The 19,746-nt window shown below is 46.5% G+C and overlaps 1 protein-coding gene across 2 annotated transcripts in view; it reads left to right on the top strand.

The window, feature by feature from the left end:
* Positions 1 to 19,746, top strand: part of ASCC1 (activating signal cointegrator 1 complex subunit 1) — a 357,683-nt gene that overhangs the window by 15,793 nt on the left and 322,144 nt on the right. For both annotated transcript variants that reach the window (XM_069753318.1, XM_069753319.1), the window contains exon 6: positions 17,167 to 17,345. In XM_069753318.1, coding sequence (XP_069609419.1) covers positions 17,167 to 17,345 — 179 coding nt within the window. The remainder of the gene's footprint in view (positions 1 to 17,166; positions 17,346 to 19,746) is intronic.

Below are 19,746 nucleotides of genomic sequence, written 5' to 3'. Positions count from 1 at the left end.
AGCCCATCAGGAAGATTGTCGATTTCTGGTGTTGCATAATTTGCATGATGCTATCGTGCTGGGTTTTCCGTGGTTGCAGGTACATAATCCTGTGTTGGATTGGAAGTCCATGTCTGTGACTAGTTGGGGTTGTCAGGGGGTTCATAATGATGTTCCTTTGATGTCAATCTCCTCTTCTTCCTCTTCTGAAATTCCAGAGTTTTTGTCTGATTTTCAGGATGTATTCGATGAGCCCAAATCCAGTTTCCTTCCACCGCACAGGGACTGTGATTGTGCTATTGACTTGATTCCAGGTGATTCCAGGCTGTAAGTTTCCTAAGGGTCGACTTTTCAACCTGTCTGTGCCTGAACATACCGCCATGCGGAGCTATATTAAGGAGTCTTTGGAGAAGGGGCATATTCGACCATCTTCTTCACCGTTGGGAGCGGGGTTCTTTTTTGTTGCTAAAAAAGATGGTTCCTTGAGACCCTGTATTGATTATCGCCTCTTGAATAAGATCACGGTCAAGTTTCAATACGCTTTACCTTTGCTTTCCGATTTGTTTGCTAGGATTAAGGGAGCTAGTTGGTTTACCAAGATTGACCTTCGAGGGGCATATAATCTTGTTCATATTAAGCAGGGTGATGAATGGAAAACTGCGTTTAACACGCCCGAAGGCCATTTTGAATACCTTGTGATGCCATTCGGACTCTCTAATGCTCCATCTGTTTTTCAGTCCTTCATGCATGATATCTTCCGGACTTATCTTGATAAATTCTTGATTGTATATTTGGACGATATTTTGATTTTTTCCGATGATTGGGAGTCTCATGTGCAACAGGTCAGGATGGTATTTCAGATCCTTCGTGACAATGCTTTGTTTGTGAAAGGGTCTAAGTGTCTCTTTGGGGTGCAGAAGGTTTCTTTTTTGGGCTTTATTTTTTCTCCCTCGTCTATAGAGATGGATCCGGTTAAGGTTCAGGCCATTCATAATTGGATTCAGCCCACATCCGTGAAGAGCCTTCAGAAATTTTTGGGTTTTCCAAATTTTTATCGCCATTTCATTGCTAATTTTTCCAGCGTGGTTAAACCCTTGACCGATTTGACGAATAAAGGCGCTGATGTGGCGAATTGGTCCTCTGCGGCTGTCTCTGCCTTTCAGGAGCTTAAACGTCGATTTACTTCTGCTCCGGTGTTGCGCCAACCGGATGTTTCTCTTCCGTTTCAGGTTGAGGTTGACGCTTCTGAGATTGGGGCAGGGGCCGTTTTGTCTCAGAGGGATCCTGTTGGTTCCTTAATCAAACCGTGTGCCTTCTTTTCCCGTAAGTTTTCGCCTGCTGAACGCAATTATGATGTCGGCAATCGGGAGTTGTTGGCTATGAAGTGGGCATTTGAGGAGTGGCGACATTGGCTTGAGGGAGCTAAGCACCGTATTGTGGTCTTGACCGATCATAAGAATTTGATTTACCTCGAGTCTGCCAAACGGCTGAATCCTAGACATGCTCGATGGTCCTTGTTTTTTTCAAGTTTTGATTTTGTGGTCTCGTACCTTCCGGGTTCTAAGAATATTAAGGCTGATACCCTTTCTAGGAGTTTTTTGCCTGATTCTCCTGAGGTCTTAGAACCGGTCGGTATTCTGAAAGAAGGGGTGGTCCTTTCTGCCATTTCCCCTGATTTACGACGGGTTCTTCAGGAATTTCAGGCTGACAAACCTGACCGCTGTCCTGTGGGGAAACTGTTTGTTCCTGACAGATGGATTAGTAGAGTGATTTCTGAGGTTCACTGTTCCGTGTTGGCTGGTCATCCTGGCATTTTTGGTACCAGAGATTTGTTTGGTAGGTCCTTTTGGTGGCCTTCTTTGTCGCGTGATGTGTGTTCTTTTGTGCAGTCCTGTGGGACTTGTGCGCGGGCCAAGCCTTGTTGTTCCCGTGCTAGTGGGTTGCTTTTGCCATTGCCGGTCCCTGAGAGGCCCTGGACGCATATTTCGATGGATTTTATTTCTGATCTCCCGGTCTCCAAGATGATGTCTGTTATCTGGGTTGTTTGTGACCGGTTCTCTAAGATGGTTCATTTGGTGTCTTTGCCTAAATTGCCTTCCTCTTCTGATTTGGTTCCGTTGTTTTTTCAGCATGTGGTTCGTTTGCATGGTATTCCGGAGAATATTGTGTCCGACAGAGGTTCCCAGTTTGTTTCTAGGTTTTGGCGGGCCTTTTGTACTAGGCTGGGCATAGATTTGTCTTTTTTTTCTGCATTTCATCCTCAGACAAATGGCCAGACCGAGCGAACTAAATCAGACTTTGGAGATTTATTTGAGATGCTTTGTGTCTGCTGATCAGGATGATTGGGTGGCCTTCTTGCCATTGGCCGAGTTTGCCCTTAATAATCGGGCTAGTTCAGCTACTTTGGTTTCGCCTTTCTTTTGTAATTTTGGTTTTCATCCTCGTTTTTCTTCTGGGCAGGTTGAGCCTTCTGACTGTCCTGGTGTGGATTCTGTGGTTGACAGGTTGCAGCAGATTTGGGCTCATGTGGTGGATAATTTGGTGATGTCTCAGGAGGAGGCTCAACGTTTTGCTAACCGTCGTCGGTGTGTTGGTTCCCGGCTTCGGGTTGGGAATCTGGTCTGGCTGTCTTCCCGTCATGTTCCTATGAAGGTTTCTTCCCCTAAGTTTAAGCCTCGGTTTATTGGTCCTTATAAGATTTCTGAGATTATTAATCAGGTGTCTTTTCGTTTGGCGCTTCCGGCCTCTTTTGCTATCCATAATGTCTTCCATAGATCTTTATTGTGGAAATATGTGGTGCCCGTTGTTCCCTCTGTTGATCCTCCGGCCCCTGTGTTGGTTGATGGAGAGTTGGAGTATGTGGTTGAGAAGATTTTGGATTCTCGTTTTTCGAGGCGGAGGCTTCAGTACCTTGTCAAATGGAAGGGTTATGGCCAGGAGGATAATTCTTAGGTTTTTGCCTCTGATGTCCATGCTGCTGATTTGGTCCGTGCCTTTCATCTGGCTCATCCTGATCATCCTGGGGGCCCTGGTGAGGGTTTGGTGACCCCTCCTCAAGGGGGAGGGTACTGTTGTGAATTCTGCTTTTGGGTTCCCTCCAGTGGTTGTAGGTGGGAATGCAGTTGTCTCTGAGTCGCAGTCCTGGCCAGGTGTATCTGCTGATTGCAGTTCTGACTGGGATATTTAGGTGTGCAGGATTCATTAGTCCTTGCCAGTTGTCAATGTCTCTTGTGAAGAGTTGGATCTCTTTCTGGCTTCTCCTGCTTAGCTGCCAATTCAGCAAAGATAAGTGTCTGTTTCTTTTTCTGTGGCACACATGCAGTGTGCTTATATTTTGTGCTATTCATTTGTTTTCTCTTGTCCAGCTTAGACTGTGTCAGTGTTTTCTCAGTCTTGTTGGATTCTCTGGAGTTGCAGATATACGCTCCCCATCTTTAGTTAGATGGTGGAGTTTTTGTATTTTCTGCTGTGGATATTTTTGGGAAGGATTTTAATACTGACCGCATAGTATCCTGTCCTATCCTTTCCTATTTTAGCTAGTGTGGCCTCTTTTGCTAAATCCTGTTTCCTGCCTGCGTGTGTCTTTTCCTCTACTACTCACAGTCATTATTTGTGGGGGGCTGCCTATTCTTTGGGGTTCTGCTCTGAGGCAAGGTAGAATTCCTATTTCCATCTATAGGGGTATTTAGTCCTCCGGCTGTGTCTGTGTCTAGGTTATGTTAGGCACACCCCACGGCTACTTCTAGTTGCGGTGTTAAGATCAGGGTTTGCGGTCAGTATAGTTACCACCTACTCCAGTGAAAGTTTTCATGCTGCTCCAAGTTCACCAGATCATAACAGCAGAGCCATCTCAAGTGCCTTTGGGCTAGTGCAGAGCCATCTCCAGTGCCTTTGGGCTATTGTTGTGAATTCTGTGGCTGAGTTCACTTCTGTGGTCACAAGTGGTATTGCAGTCTCTGGGCTTCCTCCCTCAGGTGTTTTGGTGAGCTCGTTGGCTGCCTTGCTATTTAGCTCCACCTGAGTCTGTCTTCCTTGCTCCTTGTCAATGTTCCAGTGTTGGATCTGAGCTACTGCATCTTTCCTTGGGCCTGCTGCTCTGCTAGATAAGTGCTTCTAGTTTGTTTTCTGTTTTTTCTGTCCAGCTTGCTTTTAACTTTTGCTGGAAGCTCTGAGAAGCAAAGGGGTGCACCGCCGTGCTGTTAGTTCGGCACGGTGGGTCTTTTGCCCCTTTGCGTGGTTTTCGTTTTAGGGTTTTTTGTAGACTGCATAGTTCTCTTTGCTATCCTCGCTCTGTCTAGAATATCGGTCCTCACTTTGCTGAATCTATTTCATTCCTACGTTTGTCTTTTCATCTTGCTAACAGTCATTATATGTGGGGGGCTGCCTATTCCTTTGGGGTATTTCTCTGAGGTAAGTCAGGCTTGTATTTCTATCTTCAGGCTAGTCAGCTCCTCAGGCAGTGCCGAGTTGCATAGGTAGTGATAGGCGCAATCCACTGCTGCTTATAGTTGTGTGAGGATAGAGCAGGTACTGCAGTCTACAGAGATTCCACGTCTCAGAGCTCGTCCTATTGTTTTTGGTTATTGCCAGATCTCTGTATGTGCGCTGATTACTGCACGCTGTGTTGCCTGATTGCCAGCCATAACAGTACAAGGAGCCCACCAATGATTCCCAATAGAGGGAAAAAAGAAATCCTGACATCATTTTTTTTTCTTAGCTCTGTCTTCAGTCTTTTTTTTTCCCCTAGACATTAGAGTGCTTCAGGACACAGCTGTGGACATGGATATTCAGGCTCTGTGCTCCTCAATGGATAATCTCGTTGTAAATGTACAAAAGATTCAAGATACTATTGATCAGAAATCGATGCTAGAACCAAGAATTCCGATTCCTGATTTGTTTTTTGGTGACATAACTAAGTTCCTGAGCTTCAGAAATAATTGTAAGCTATTTTTGGCCTTGAAACCTCATTCTTCTGGTAATCCTATTCAACAGGTTTTGATTATTATTTCTTTTTTACGCGGCGACCCACAGGACTGGGCGTTTTCTCTTGCACCAGGAGATTCTGCATTGAGTAATGTTGATGCATTTTTCCAGGCGCTGGGATTGCTTTACGATGAGCCTAATTCAGTGGATCAGGCTGAGAAAAATCTGCTGGCTTTATGCCAGGGTCAGGATGATGTAGAAGTATATTGTCAGAAATTTAGGAAGTGGTCAGTACTCACTCTGTGGAATGAATCTGCACTAGCGGCTTTGTTCAGAAAGGGTCTCTCTGAAGCTCTTAAGGATGTAATGGTGGGATTTCCTATGCCTGCTGGTTTGAATGAGTCTATGTCCTTGGCCATTCAGATCGGTCGTCGCTTGCGCGAGCGTAAATCTGTGCACCATCTGGCGGTATGGTCTGAGAGTAAACCTGAGCCTATGCAGTGCGACAGGACTATGACTAAAGTAGAACGGCAAGAACACAGACGTCTGAACAGACTGTGTTTCTATTGTGGTGATTCTACTCATGCTATTTCTAATTGTCCTAAACGCACTAGGCGGTTCGATAGCTCTGCCGTTATTGGTACTGTACAGTCCAAATTCCTTTTGTCCATTACCTTAATGTGCTCTTTGTCATCGTATTCTGTCATGGCGTTTGTGGATTCAGGCGCTGCCCTGAATCTGATGGATTTGGATTATGCTAAACGTTGTGGATTTTTCTTGGAGCCTTTGCGGTGTCCTATTCCGTTGAGAGGAATTGATGCTACACCTTTGGCCAAGAATAAGCCTCAGTACTGGGCCCAGCTGACCATGTGCATGGCTCCTGCACATCAGGAAGTTATTCGCTTTCTGGTACTGCATAATTTGCATGATGTGGTCGTGTTGGGGTTGCCATGGCTACAAACCCATAATCCAGTATTGGATTGGAACTCTATGTCGGTAACCAGCTGGGGTTGTCAGGGAGTACATGGTGATGTTCCATTTTTGTCTATTTCGTCATCCATTCCTTCTGACATCCCAGAGTTCTTGTCGGACTTTCAGGATGTATTTGAAGAGTCCAAGTCTGATGCCCTACCTCCGCATAGGAATTGTGATTGTGCTATCGATTTGATTCCTGGTAGTAAATTCCCTAAGGGTCGTTTATTTAATTTGTCCGTACCTGAACACACCGCTATGCGCAGTTATGTGAAGGAGTCCCTGGAGAAGGGACATATTCGCCCATCGTCGTCACCATTGGGAGCAGGGTTCTTTTTTGTAGCCAAGAAGGATGGTTCGCTAAGACCGTGTGTTGATTACCGCCTTCTTAATAAGATCACTGTTAAGTTTCAGTATCCCTTGCCATTGATTTCTGACTTGTTTGCTCGGATTAAGGGGGCTAGTTGGTTTACTAAGATTGATCTTCGTGGTGCGTATAATCTGGTGAGAATCAGGCAGGGAGATGAATGGAAAACGGCATTTAATACGCCCGAGGGTCATTTTGAGTATCTGGTGATGCCGTTCGGACTTGCCAATGCTCCATCTGTTTTTCAGTCTTTTATGCATGACATTTTCCGTGAGTATCTGGATAAATTCTTGATTGTTTACTTGGATGACATTTTGATCTTCTCAGATGATTGGGAGTCTCATGTGAAGCAAGTCAGAATGGTTTTCCAGGTACTGCGTGCTAATTCCTTGTTCGTGAAGGGATCAAAGTGTCTCTTCGGTGTGCAGAAAGTTTCATTTTTGGGGTTCATCTTTTCCCCTTCTACTATCGAGATGGATCCGGTTAAGGTTCAGGCCATCCAGGATTGGACTCAGCCGACATCTCTAAAAAGTCTGCAGAAATTCCTGGGCTTTGCTAATTTTTATCGTCGCTTCATCTGTAATTTTTCTAGCATTGCCAGACCATTGACCGATTTGACCAAGAAGGGTGCTGATTTGGTTAATTGGTCTTCTGCTGCCGTGGAAGCTTTTCAGGAGTTGAAGCGTCGTTTTTGCTGTGCCCCTGTGTTGTGTCAACCTGATGTTTCTCTTCCGTTCCAGGTCGAGGTTGATGCTTCTGAGATTGGTGCAGGGGCGGTTTTGTCACAGAGAGGTTCTGGTTGCTCAGTGTTCAAACCATGTGCTTTCTTTTCCAGGAAATTTTCTGCTGCTGAGCGTAATTATGATGTGGGCAACCGAGAGTTGCTGGCCATGAAGTGGGCATTCGAGGAGTGGCGTCATTGGCTTGAGGGTGCTAAGCATCGCGTGGTGGTTTTGACTGATCATAAGAACCTTACTTATCTTGAGTCTGCCAAGCGCTTGAATCCTAGACAGGCCCGTTGGTCGTTATTTTTTGCTCGTTTTGATTTTGTGATTTCATACCTTCCGGGCTCTAAAAATGTGAAGGCGGATGCTCTGTCTAGGAGTTTTGTGCCCGACTCTCCGGGGTTATCTGAGCCGGCGAGTATCCTCAAGGAAGGAGTCATTGTGTCTGCCATCTCCCCTGATTTGCGGAGAGTGTTGCAGAAATTTCAGGCTAATAAACCTGATCGTTGTCCGGCCGAGAAACTGTTCGTCCCTGATAGGTGGACTAGTAAAGTTATCTCTGAACTTCATTGTTCGGTGCTGGCCGGTCATCCAGGAATCTTTGGTACCAGGGAGTTGGTTGCTAGATCCTTCTGGTGGCCATCTCTGTCACGGGATGTGCGTGCTTTTGTGCAGTCCTGTGGAATTTGTGCTAGGGCTAAGCCCTGCTGTTCACGTGCCAGTGGGTTGCTTTTGCCCTTGCCGGTCCCGAAGAGGCCTTGGACACATATTTCGATGGATTTCATTTCTGACCTTCCCGTTTCTCAAAAAATGTCGGTCATTTGGGTGGTCTGTGATCGCTTTTCTAAAATGGTCCATCTGGTGCCCTTGGTTAAATTGCCTTCCTCCTCTGATTTGGTGCCTTTGTTCTTCCAGCATGTGGTTCGTTTACATGGCATTCCTGAGAATATTGTTTCTGACAGAGGTTCCCAGTTTGTCTCGAGGTTCTGGCGAGCCTTTTGTGGTAGGATGGGCATTGACCTATCTTTCTCCTCGGCCTTCCATCCTCAGACTAATGGCCAGACCGAACGAACCAATCAGACCTTGGAAACATATCTGAGATGTTTTGTTTCCGCTGACCAGGATGATTGGGTGTCATTTTTGCCGTTGGCTGAGTTCGCCCTTAATAATCGGGCCAGCTCGGCTACCTTGGTCTCTCCATTTTTCTGCAATTCTGGGTTCCATCCTCGTTTCTCTTCAGGACAGGTTGAGTCTTCGGACTGTCCTGGTGTGGATTCTGTGGTGGACAGGTTGCAGCAGATCTGGACTCAGGTAGTGGACAATTTGACCTTGTCCCAGGAGAAGGCTCAGCTTTTCGCTAATCGCAGACGCCGTGTGGGACCCCGACTTCGTGTTGGGGATCTGGTTTGGTTATCTTCTCGTCATATTCCTATGAAGGTTTCCTCTCCTAAATTTAAACCTCGTTTTATTGGTCCGTATAGGATTTCTGAGATTCTCAATCCGGTGTCTTTTCGTCTGACCCTCCCAGACTCCTTTTCCATACATAATGTATTCCATAGGTCGTTGTTGAGGAGATACGTGGCACCTATGGTTCCATCTGTGGAGCCTCCTGCCCCTGTTTTGGTGGAGGGGGAATTGGAGTATATTGTGGAGAAGATTTTGGATTCTCGTGTCTCTAGACGGAAACTCCAGTATCTGGTCAAATGGAAGGGTTATGCTCAGGAAGATAATTCCTGGGTTTTTGCCTCTGATGTCCATGCCCCAGATCTTGTTCGTGCCTTTCATGTGGCTCATCCTGGTCGGCCTGGGGGTTCTGGTGAGGGTTCGGTGACCCCTCCTCAAGGGGGGGGTACTGTTGTGAATTCTGTGGCTGAGTTCACTTCTGTGGTCACAAGTGGTATTGCAGTCTCTGGGCTTCCTCCCTCAGGTGTTTTGGTGAGCTCGTTGGCTGCCTTGCTATTTAGCTCCACCTGAGTCTGTCTTCCTTGCTCCTTGTCAATGTTCCAGTGTTGGATCTGAGCTACTGCATCTTTCCTTGGGCCTGCTGCTCTGCTAGATAAGTGCTTCTAGTTTGTTTTCTGTTTTTTCTGTCCAGCTTGCTTTTAACTTTTGCTGGAAGCTCTGAGAAGCAAAGGGGTGCACCGCCGTGCTGTTAGTTCGGCACGGTGGGTCTTTTGCCCCTTTGCGTGGTTTTCGTTTTAGGGTTTTTTGTAGACTGCATAGTTCTCTTTGCTATCCTCGCTCTGTCTAGAATATCGGGCCTCACTTTGCTGAATCTATTTCATTCCTACGTTTGTCTTTTCATCTTGCTAACAGTCATTATATGTGGGGGGCTGCCTATTCCTTTGGGGTATTTCTCTGAGGTAAGTCAGGCTTGTATTTCTATCTTCAGGCTAGTCAGCTCCTCAGGCAGTGCCGAGTTGCATAGGTAGTGATAGGCGCAATCCACTGCTGCTTATAGTTGTGTGAGGATAGAGCAGGTACTGCAGTCTACAGAGATTCCACGTCTCAGAGCTCGTCCTATTGTTTTTGGTTATTGCCAGATCTCTGTATGTGCGCTGATTACTGCACGCTGTGTTGCCTGATTGCCAGCCATAACAGGCTATTGCAGAGCGGTCTTCATTGCCTTTGGGCTATTGCAGAGCCATCTCCAGTACCTTTGGTCTAGTGCAGAGCTGTCTTCACTGCCTTTGGGCTAGTGCAGATCCATCTCCAGTGCCTTTGGGCTAGTGCAGAGCTGTCTCCAATGCCTTTGGGCTAGTGCAGATCCGTCTCCAGTGCCTTTTGGCTATTGCAGAGCCGTCTCCAGTGCCTTTGGGCTATTGCAGAGCCATCTCCATTACCTTTGGGCTAGTGCAGAGCCATCTCCAGTACCTTTGGGCTATTGTAGAGCCGTCTTCATTGCCTTTGGGCTAGTGCAGAGCCATCTCCAGTGCCTTTGGGCTAGTGCAGAGCCATCTCCAGTGCCTTTGGGCTAGTGCAGAGCCGTCTCCATTGCCTTTGGGCTAGTGCAGAGCCATCTCCAGTGCCTTTGGGCTAGTGCAGAGCCATCCCCAGTGCCTTTGGGCTAGTGCAGAGCCATCTCCAGTGCCTTTGGGCTATTGTAGAGCCGTCTTCATTGCCTTTGGGCTAGTGCAGAGCCGTCTCCATTGCCTTTGGGCTAGTGCAGAGCCATCTCCAGTGCCTTTGGGCTAGTGCAGAGCCGTCTCCAGTGCCTTTGGGCTAGTGCAGAGCCGTCTCCAGTACTTTTGGGCTAGTGCAGAGCCGTCTCCAGTACCTTTGGGCTAGTGCAGAGCCGTCTCCAGTACTTTTGGGCTAGTGCAGAGCCATCTCCAGTACCTTTGGGCTAGTGCAGAACCGTCTCCAGTACCTTTGGGCTAGTGCAGAGCCGTCTCCAGTACCTTTGGGCTATTGCAGAGCCGTCTCCAGTACCTTTGGGCTAGTGCAGAGCTGTCTCCAGTACCTTTGGGCTAGTGCAGAGCTGTCTCCAGTACCTTTGGGCTAGTGCAGAGCTGTCTCCAGTGCCTTTGGGCTATTGCAGGGCTGTCTCCAGTACCTTTGGGCTAGTCCAGAGCTGTCTCCAGTACCTTTGGGCTAGTGCAGAGCTGTCTCCAGTGCCCTGCCTTTAGTACAGAGCCATCTCCAGTGCCCTGCCCATAGTGCAGTGCCAGTTGCAGTGGTCGTTGTGTAGAGCCAGATGCAATACCCCCTTTTTACCACCTTTGATTGCAGAACACAGACACAGTGCCACCTCCTCAGTTTGAAAGCCAGCCACGGCGCCACGTACCTCGTGAAGAATCATCCACATTATCCGCACCTTGAAGTAGCACCCCTCACTGCTGTGGTTTGAATATTACAATGTCTCAGACTCCAGAATGTTCTCCTCCTTTTTCTGTGTCCTGCACGCTCAGGGAGATGCCCGACGTAAGACTGGACAATATTGCAAATTCCTAAAATCTCAGCCTTCACTATTACCTGTCTACACCTTGCGGTTTCCTTTCAATTTTTTCCCCATAGAAAAATCACTGTTGTGATAGTACAAACCAAAGTGATAAGCCCCGGAGAGGGACAGAAGCACACCCAAAATGGGGCAATACCGTCGGGTAAGGGATATAATCTATGGCAGCACTCCCCTAGGGGTGAGTATAGGCACAGCACCCATAAAGGCGTGGAAAGCCGCTGCTGCCCCGTGGCTGGGGGATATGGATTTCCACAGGTATAATGGTAAAAATGGAAGCTGGCATGTTTAGTCGGGCTGCGCTGCGGGAAAGGAGAGTCTTAGGATTCCAAAATGGTTTTTATTAATAACATAGCAGACCGGCGCCTTTCTCAAGGTATAAAAGCCAAGTGACCACATGGTTATTATAACCTGAGAAAAACTCCATTCTGGTGCAAAAATACGTTGGTTTTAATAAAAACCATTTTGGAAACCCAAGGCTCTCCATGCCCGCAGCGCAGTCCGACTAAACATGGTCAGCTTCTGATAGAAACCAAATAGGCAGCTGTCCAAGTATCTGTCACCAGATTGCACAATAGATACATGTTGTGTATGTCTTCTAGACCTGATGAGACTAGAGTACTTATTTTGAAAACCCATAGTAGAATGGCTGTATATTCTCATTATTAAAATCAGCTGCTTAGGAGTCCAGCTAGACCTATTCAGAAGGAAAAGTATCATCCAGCCATTCCAACATAGATTTTAAAAGTAAGTATTCATCATCTCTAAGAGATCAATGTAATAACATCACAGGTTGTTTTGTAAAATCCGCTTTCTGATCCTCCATGTTTGAATGTGATTCATGGCAATACCTTTATTACTTATTTTGGCATGTAACACATCTTCTAAGATATTTTATAATGATTTCTCCCTTATGAACTATTGATTTCTTCATTGATCATATTTTTTTTTTCTATGGAAAAAATGGAACTCTGAACGTTGATCATTGCAGTGTGTTTTGCCCTCTGACCACCAGGTGGAGCACTGATACAACAAATAAACTGCTTTTTGGAAACCACTGCTGCTTTTTCAGCTGGCTGCTTATAATTGGGATTAAAGTTGATTGTATTTATTATTTGTGGTAATGAATTCACTCAACATAATTTCCTATAATATGGCATCTTAAATGATAATTCTTTGCACTAAAATTGGCGCTAGTGGATGCATCCTAATGAATGCATTATTTTTACGTCATCTCTCTTTCAAACATTGCGGCATGGATGTAATTTTATTTGCTAGTACATGCGCACTGAAGATCTTGTATTTTTGGGTGCTATCAATCTGAATTAACGACTTTTGGAAAGGCTATTGTAATCATTTTCTTGCTGTTTCAAAGTATCTAAAGCAAATAGTCTTGTTTTCTATAGCGAATTGCTGTCACGTGTACGTCTACCAATAGCATTCAGTAGGTTACCAAGATTAGTAGACCATTGAAAGAGCACATGACTGCAGGATCTGACTACACAGGGTTTGTTTGTAGTCTGTTACCATGGAGACACACTGTTCTGTGCAGGAGCTTTATACGCAAAATGGTTGGATATTTGTAATAGTCCTATGAAAAAGTTGTTCCCTTTTTTTATATTTTACTTGCAGGCAGATACACAAATTTTCCTCTTTGCAGCAAGTCTGTAAGCCTTTGTAAATTGGAGCGGTATCCATGATACATAAAAAGCAATTAAAATGAGTTTTCAATGTATGACTAGTAATATTTTATATGATTGGTTTCATCTATTTGGCTGGGAGAAATTGCTTAAATTAAGATTAAGCTGCTAAAATGGAAGACGCAAGCAAAAATGTTCCATTTTTAATCACAGGGAAAAAAAGTGATTCAATTAGGAACTGGCCCTTCCACCATTGTTTGTAATGAATGAAACGGGGGATTTTATTGCTTCGGCAATTGCAGTTCAGCGTGAAACATTAGACTTGTAGGAAGTTTCCACAGATTTGTTTTTAATCCCCTGTTCGAAAAGTAGCGCAACCTTGTCTACTTATGATGAGCGCACCTTAAAAAAAAATCCTTTGTGTAAGAAAATATTGTTTTTTTTCTGTTGTCAGCACGAAAATGATAATTCTGTTCCCTCCGCTGCTGTCATACCTCCTGTGCTTAATTAGACATTAATTACATTTCATTCTATGATTTGCATACATATTGGAATAAACATGTTAACAATAGATTTTTTTAAAATATTTGTTCTTCCATTAACCCCTTGGTTACCTTGTTCAGTGTCTGGCTCTTTAGCCTGTTAGTAAGTCGTCTCTTGTAATGGGAATGCTGTCTTGTTGTCAACAGAAGGGTAAAAAGTCATCAAACAGAGCTATGTAGCAGGTAACGAAAGGGTCAACAGAGAGATTAAAATGGCATTGCCTTTTAGAGGGGTGGTCCTCTCAAAGGAGATGGTTAACGTTCGCAATCAGGGGTGAACATAGCCTCTCTGCTGCCTGAGGCGAACTGCAAAATGACCAGACCACATATTACCACCACATAGTGACCAAATGATACCACACCATGACCAGACCACATATTACCACCACATGGTGACTGAATAATACCACACCATGACCAGACCTCATATTACCACCACATGGTGATCAAATAATAGCACATACAAGGAACAAATAATGCCACACCATAGCCGGACATCATATTACCACCACATAGTGACTGAATACTACAATACTGATCATTAACAAAAAGAAACCCACAATACTAATATCACCTTAAGTGCCATTATACACAGGAGATCTGTACTTAGTATGCAGTGTCTGTGTACAGGTAATACAGTGATCACCGGTGACATTATACACAGGAGCTCTGTATACAGTGTCAATCGCAATATATGATGGAACTGCAAGATTGTCACAGGAAAATTGGCCTCAGTGGTGACAAACTAGTGGCCACATGCGGCCCCTGATGCTGTCATCTATAGCCCTCGAGGCTCCGAAGTGCCCCTGACTTGTCACATGTACGACATGATGATGACGCTGGCACCATCTGCAGTGTGTGGGTGTCAGCTCTATACCATATCTGACACCCTGCTGCCACAGCCATGGTGGATATTAGCACTACTAGAGGCCATTTTAACCCCTTATATGCCGCTGTCAATAGTTACAGCAGTATTTAGATGGTTATTTGAGGGAAGGGACTCACTTTATAAGCCTATTAGCATTTTGGCAGTAATTGCCATAGCAAGCCAAGGCCAGGAAATGACCTTCAGGTTAGGCAGCTGTAGTGGCCTGTAATACTCTGCAATAGGCAGGATCTAACAAGCAAAGTACCAAGATCACGAGCTCCCGTAGATTATCTGCTAGGATCCTTGGCACAGAAATAAAAGCCCCTGTTTGGCCTGAAATAAAGACAAAGCAAACAAAGGTGTCCAGCCGTTTGGGTATAAAACTTCACCAATTTATCAGTACAGCGTACAAGGTTCCAGGTACATTAATAATATTGCATCAAGGCAAAATCCAACACGTTTCAGGCGTAGAGCTGTCCTTGGAAAGTACCTGTCACCAGTTTAGTCTAAACTAAGACTAGCAGCTGTGCTTCATTCCATAAAGGGGTATATAACCCTTGACCCCCCTGTATACCCCCCAAAAACCTTTTGAACTTCTCCCGTGCTTTATGTAAATACTGATGGTTTGGTCCATTTGCTGCGGAGTCTATCCCTTATGTTTTAGGCCTGGCACGCAATAGGGCAGCGCAAAGTGCGCAGGTGTGAGATTTCGTCTGGCTATGTGGATGATGCAGGTGGACGGTGAACGGCGTCCGGGAGGAGGGATAGACTCCGCAGGCAAGTAAAAGTCCCATAGAGTGAAAAAGTAAATAAAAAGAAAAGAAAAAATTACTGAAAAATATTTTGCCACTAAAACTGCTGCTTTGTGTAAAAACAAACAAACACAAAAACTAAACAAAAAAGGACACATTTAGTATTGCCGCATCTAGGGTGGCCTAAGCAATGAAAAAGTGTACCATAACCCATACAATGAATGCCATAAAAAAAAATATATAAAACGCACCAAAAATGTAGCATTTACCTAACACACAAAAAAATGGAATCAAAGTGATCAAAGAGCTGCTGGCGCCAGAACGAGATGCAGCCAGGACGCGCAGGAAGGTGAGTAGGATCTTTTTTTTTTTTTTAAAAGGAAATATTCATACAAGGACGGGGATAAGGAGCCATGCATACAGGGAGAGCGATGGGGGAGCCATGTATACAAGGACAGCAATGGAGGAGCCATGTATACAAGGATAGGGGATGCGGAGCCATGCAGACAAGGACAAGGACCGGGGAGCCATGCAGACAAGGACAGGGACCGGGGAGCCATGCAGACAAGGATAGGGGATGCGGAGCCATGCAGACAAGGATAGGGGATGCGGAGCCATGCAGACAATGACAGGGACGGGGGAGCCATTCAGACAAGGATAGGGGTGCGGAGCCATGCAGACAAGGATAGGGGTGCGGAGCCATGCAGACAAGGATAGGGGATGTGGAGCCATACAGACAAGGACAGGGACCGGGGAGCCATGCAGACAAGGATAGGGGATGCAGAGCCATGCAGACAAGGACATGGACCGGGAAGCCATGCAGACTAGGATAGGGGATGCAGAGCCATGCAGACAAGGACAGGGACCGGGAAGCCATGCAGACAAGGACAGGGAACGGGGAGCCATGCAGACAAGGATAGGGGATGCAGAGCCATGCAGACAAGGACAGCGACCGGGTAGCCATGCAGAAAAGGACAGGGACCGGGGAGCCATGCAGACAAGGAGAGGGACCAGGGAGCCGTGCAGACAAGGATAGGGGTGCGGAGCCATGCAGACAAGAATAGGGGATGCGGAGCCATACAGACAAGGACAGGGACCGGGGAGCCATGCAGACAAGGATAGGGGTGCGGAGCCATGCAGACAATGACAGGGACGGGGGAGCCATTCAGACAAGGATAGGGGATGCGGAGCCAGGCAGACAAGGACAGGGATCGGGGAGCCATGCAGACAAGGATAGGGGTGCGGAGCCATGCAGACAAGGACAGGGACCGGGGAGCCATGCAGACAAGGATAGGGGTGCGGAGCCATGCAAGCAAGGATAGGGGATGCGGAGCCATGCAGACAAGGATAGGGGATGCGGAGCCATGCAGACAATGACAGGGACAGGGGAGCCATTCAGACAAGGATAGGGGATGCGGAGCCAGGCAGGCAAGGACAGGGATCGGGGAGCCATGCAGACAAGGATAGGGGTGCGGAGCCATGCAGACAAGGACAGGGACCGGGGAGCCATGCAGACAAGGATAGGGGTGCGGAGCCATGCAGACATGGATAGGGGATGCGGAGCCATACAGACAAGGACAGGGACCGGGGAGCCATGCAGACAAGGATAGGGGTGCGGAGCCATGCAGACAATGACAGGGACCGGGGAGCCATGCAGACAAGGATAGGGGATGCAGAGCTATGCAGACAAGGACAGGGACCGGGGAGCCATGCAGACAAGGACAGGGACCGGGGAGCCATGCAGACAAGGATAGGGGATGCAGAGCTATGCAGACAAGGACAGGGACCGGGGAGCCAGGCAGACAAGGACAGGGACCGGGGAGCCATGCAGACAAGGATAGGGGATGCAGAGCTATGCAGACAAGGACAGGGACCGGGGAGCCATGCAGACAAGGACAGGGACCGGGGAGCCATGCAGACAAGGATAGGGGATGCAGAGCTATGCAGACAAGGACAGGGACCGGGGAGCCAGGCAGACAAGGACAGGGACCGGGGAGCCATGCAGACAAGGACAGGGACCGGGGAGCCATGCAGACAAGGATAGGGGATGCAGAGCTATGCAGACAAGGACAGGGACCGGGGAGCCAGGCAGACAAGGACAGGGACCGGGGAGCCATGCAGACAAGGATGGGGGATGCAGAGCTATGCAGACAAGGACAGGGACCGGGGAGCCATGCAGACAAGGATAGGGGATGCAGAGCTATGCAGACAAGGACAGGGACCGGGGAGCCAGGCAGTTTTCTCATAGGCTCTTGTTTGGGATCCATAGGTGGTCTCCCCTCTTGGCCTACAGTCAGTAAGGCACCATAGGGTGAACCATCCTGCATCAGCTCATGTTCAGTGGATCCAAGGGAGTCAAAAGCTAAGATGTATATTGTAAAATATACTTTAAGGAAATTTATACTGGACTGATATATTTTTCACATTTATTTTCTTTCAGTGATTACTGGACAGAAACGCAATGGGGTTATTTCTGCAAGGACTCGCATTGAATTATTGGCAGAGACATTCAGAAAGAAGCAGCCATTCACCCACTTCTTGTCCTTCGCTCTCAACCATCCAGAGATCCAGGATAAGTTCTCCCAGTTTAGAGAAGAAGTTTTGTCAAAATGCTCCAAGGTAAGACGTCAAACAATCGTATCTATTGCTTCACAGCTCAGTAGATTTGTCTCCAGTTTTCACAACAAACTATTGTGGGGGATTCGGCTCACTGGTCGTCGCTTGGAAACTCACAGGCAAGCAGTTTTAATCAAAATAAAATAAAGTTTATTGTACTTCATGAACTTTTCAGCTCCAAAATGGAAAACGGCTTTCTTCAGCACAAATGAATAACAAAACAGTCACTATTTGAGTAAGGCAAAACAAATCAAACAGTCTCACCAACTTGCTGTCACAGGCACTTCTCAGACTCTACCATAGACTATCCTCCGTGCACTGTCTTTCTCCAGCCTGAGCACAACCCAATCTGTCTGTTATTAGGTCTGTAAGAGTCAGACTGGAGCATAGGAACTACCTTTCCCACCTAGGCTCTTTTGGCCGCTCCTAAATCCAGGACCCAAAATCTAGTCAAAATAAAACCATCTTAGTATCCTACTGTTACTGGTGCACTTTCCTCAGGAGCTTACATCACCGAAGACAGCCACCTCGGTGACACCTACCTGCCATTTACGACCTTATCTCCTATTTTCTTATACTATATGCATTAATAAATTGATGTCTTAGACCTGATGAGGAGGGTGTACTTACTTTGAAATTCCACGTCTGTATGGTTATGCTAATCATTTTTTAAATGGGAAAAAATTTCAAAGTTCTTGTGAAAACACGCATCTTTGCAGTTTAGGGTACTTTCACACTAGCGTTTTTTGTAAATCCGTCACAATGCGTCGTTTTGCAGAAAAAACGCATCCTGCAAAAGTGCTTGCAGGATGCGTTTTTTCCCCATAGACTTCTATTGGCGACGCATTTGCGACGGATTTGTACACTTCGCATCCGTCTTGCGACGGATGCGTCGTGCTTTGGCGGACCGTCGGGAAAAAAAAAACCTACATGTAACGTTTTTTTCTCCCGACAGACCACTTTTTCCGACGGCGCATGCGCGGCCGGAACTCCGCCCCCACCTCCCCGCACCTTACAATGGGGCAGCGGATGCGCCGGAAAAATGCATCCGCTGCACCCATTGTGCAAAGCGTTAAACGCTAGCGTCGGAATCTCTCCCCGACGCATTGCGACGGGGAGATTCCGACGCATTGCGACGGGGAGATTCCGACGCTAGTGTGAAAGAAGCCTTACTCCTGATTAAAAGTCATTGCTATTATCATAGGTTTAGGGTTTTTTTTTATTTTATAGTTTACTCTTTTTTGCCCAGGATACTGGCCACTGCTGCTGGGTGGAAGTGATGGCTGGTCTTCCAAGTGAGGAGCAAAGCACTTGGAAGGTCTTGGATCTGTCCTGCTTCCTTGTCCCTGCTCTCCTCTGATGCTGTAGAGGCTCAACCATGCCACAGATCCCCAATGTCAACTGTCAATAATAAGGAGCGTACATCCCTCCCCACCCCAGAAAGTAGGAAACTGGGAGGACGAGGAACATGTGCTAGAAGAGTGAAGTTGGGATCAAACCCTTTAAGGTTTAACCTCATGCGTTCTCATTGCGCTGCGAGTCCTTTGTGAGAAAAGCGCAATACAAATACTGTATTTTCCGGCGTATAAGACGACTTTTTGACCCCTAAAAATTGTCCCAAATGACGGGGGTCGTCTTATACGCCGGGTACGGCGTGTGCAGGGAGCGATCCTCAGGTCACCGCTCATGTGACCACGACATCATTGAAGGTCCTTCACTCACTGCATTCCTTAGGAACGGAGGCAGACGCTCGCAGCGCTGAGAGCCAGGGGCCGTCCGAGGGTGAGTATATCCATGTTTTATTTTTATTCTTTATTTTTTACATGAATATGGATCCCAGGGCCTGAAGGAGAGACTCCTCTCCTCCAGACCCTGGGAACCACACGCCGTATAAGATGACTGGGCGTATAAGATGACCCCCGTCTTATACGGCGGGCATATCCCAAATTCCATATTTTATATGGAAAAGTTGGGGGTCGTCTTATACGCCCAGTCATCTTATACACCAGAAAATTTTTCTCTATAGATGGATTCATAAAATGTTCATCTTATTGTCAGAATTATACCACCATTCTGAAATGGATTTTCCCAGTAAATACACCAGTCTCATGAGGTCTTAGAGATCTGTTTAATGAGGTTTGCAGCTTGCATTCAGAAGTCTGATGTCACGTCCTCTTTACACTCCATATCCACATGTTGGCAACTTTCTGCATCTCTTAGTGAGTACCTATGTCTGGTATTTGTCTGCCTGTTTTATTTAAGGAAAGAATAGGCAGCCACATGCTAAAAACTTTACTAAATAAACCTAATTAAAAATAATAAATAAATGTTTTCCTAAACTGCCTCAAAAAAGACCGCCGAAGTTTGAAAACTCAGGTCTGAAGTTCAGAGTTGTAGGATCCCA

Source organism: Ranitomeya imitator, chromosome 2 (genome assembly GCF_032444005.1).
Source record: "Ranitomeya imitator isolate aRanImi1 chromosome 2, aRanImi1.pri, whole genome shotgun sequence".
In the NCBI taxonomy this organism is placed as follows: Eukaryota; Metazoa; Chordata; class Amphibia; order Anura; family Dendrobatidae; genus Ranitomeya; species Ranitomeya imitator.
The sequence above is the reverse complement of the archived record's forward strand: the minus strand, read 5'-3'. Positions and strand labels throughout refer to the sequence as shown.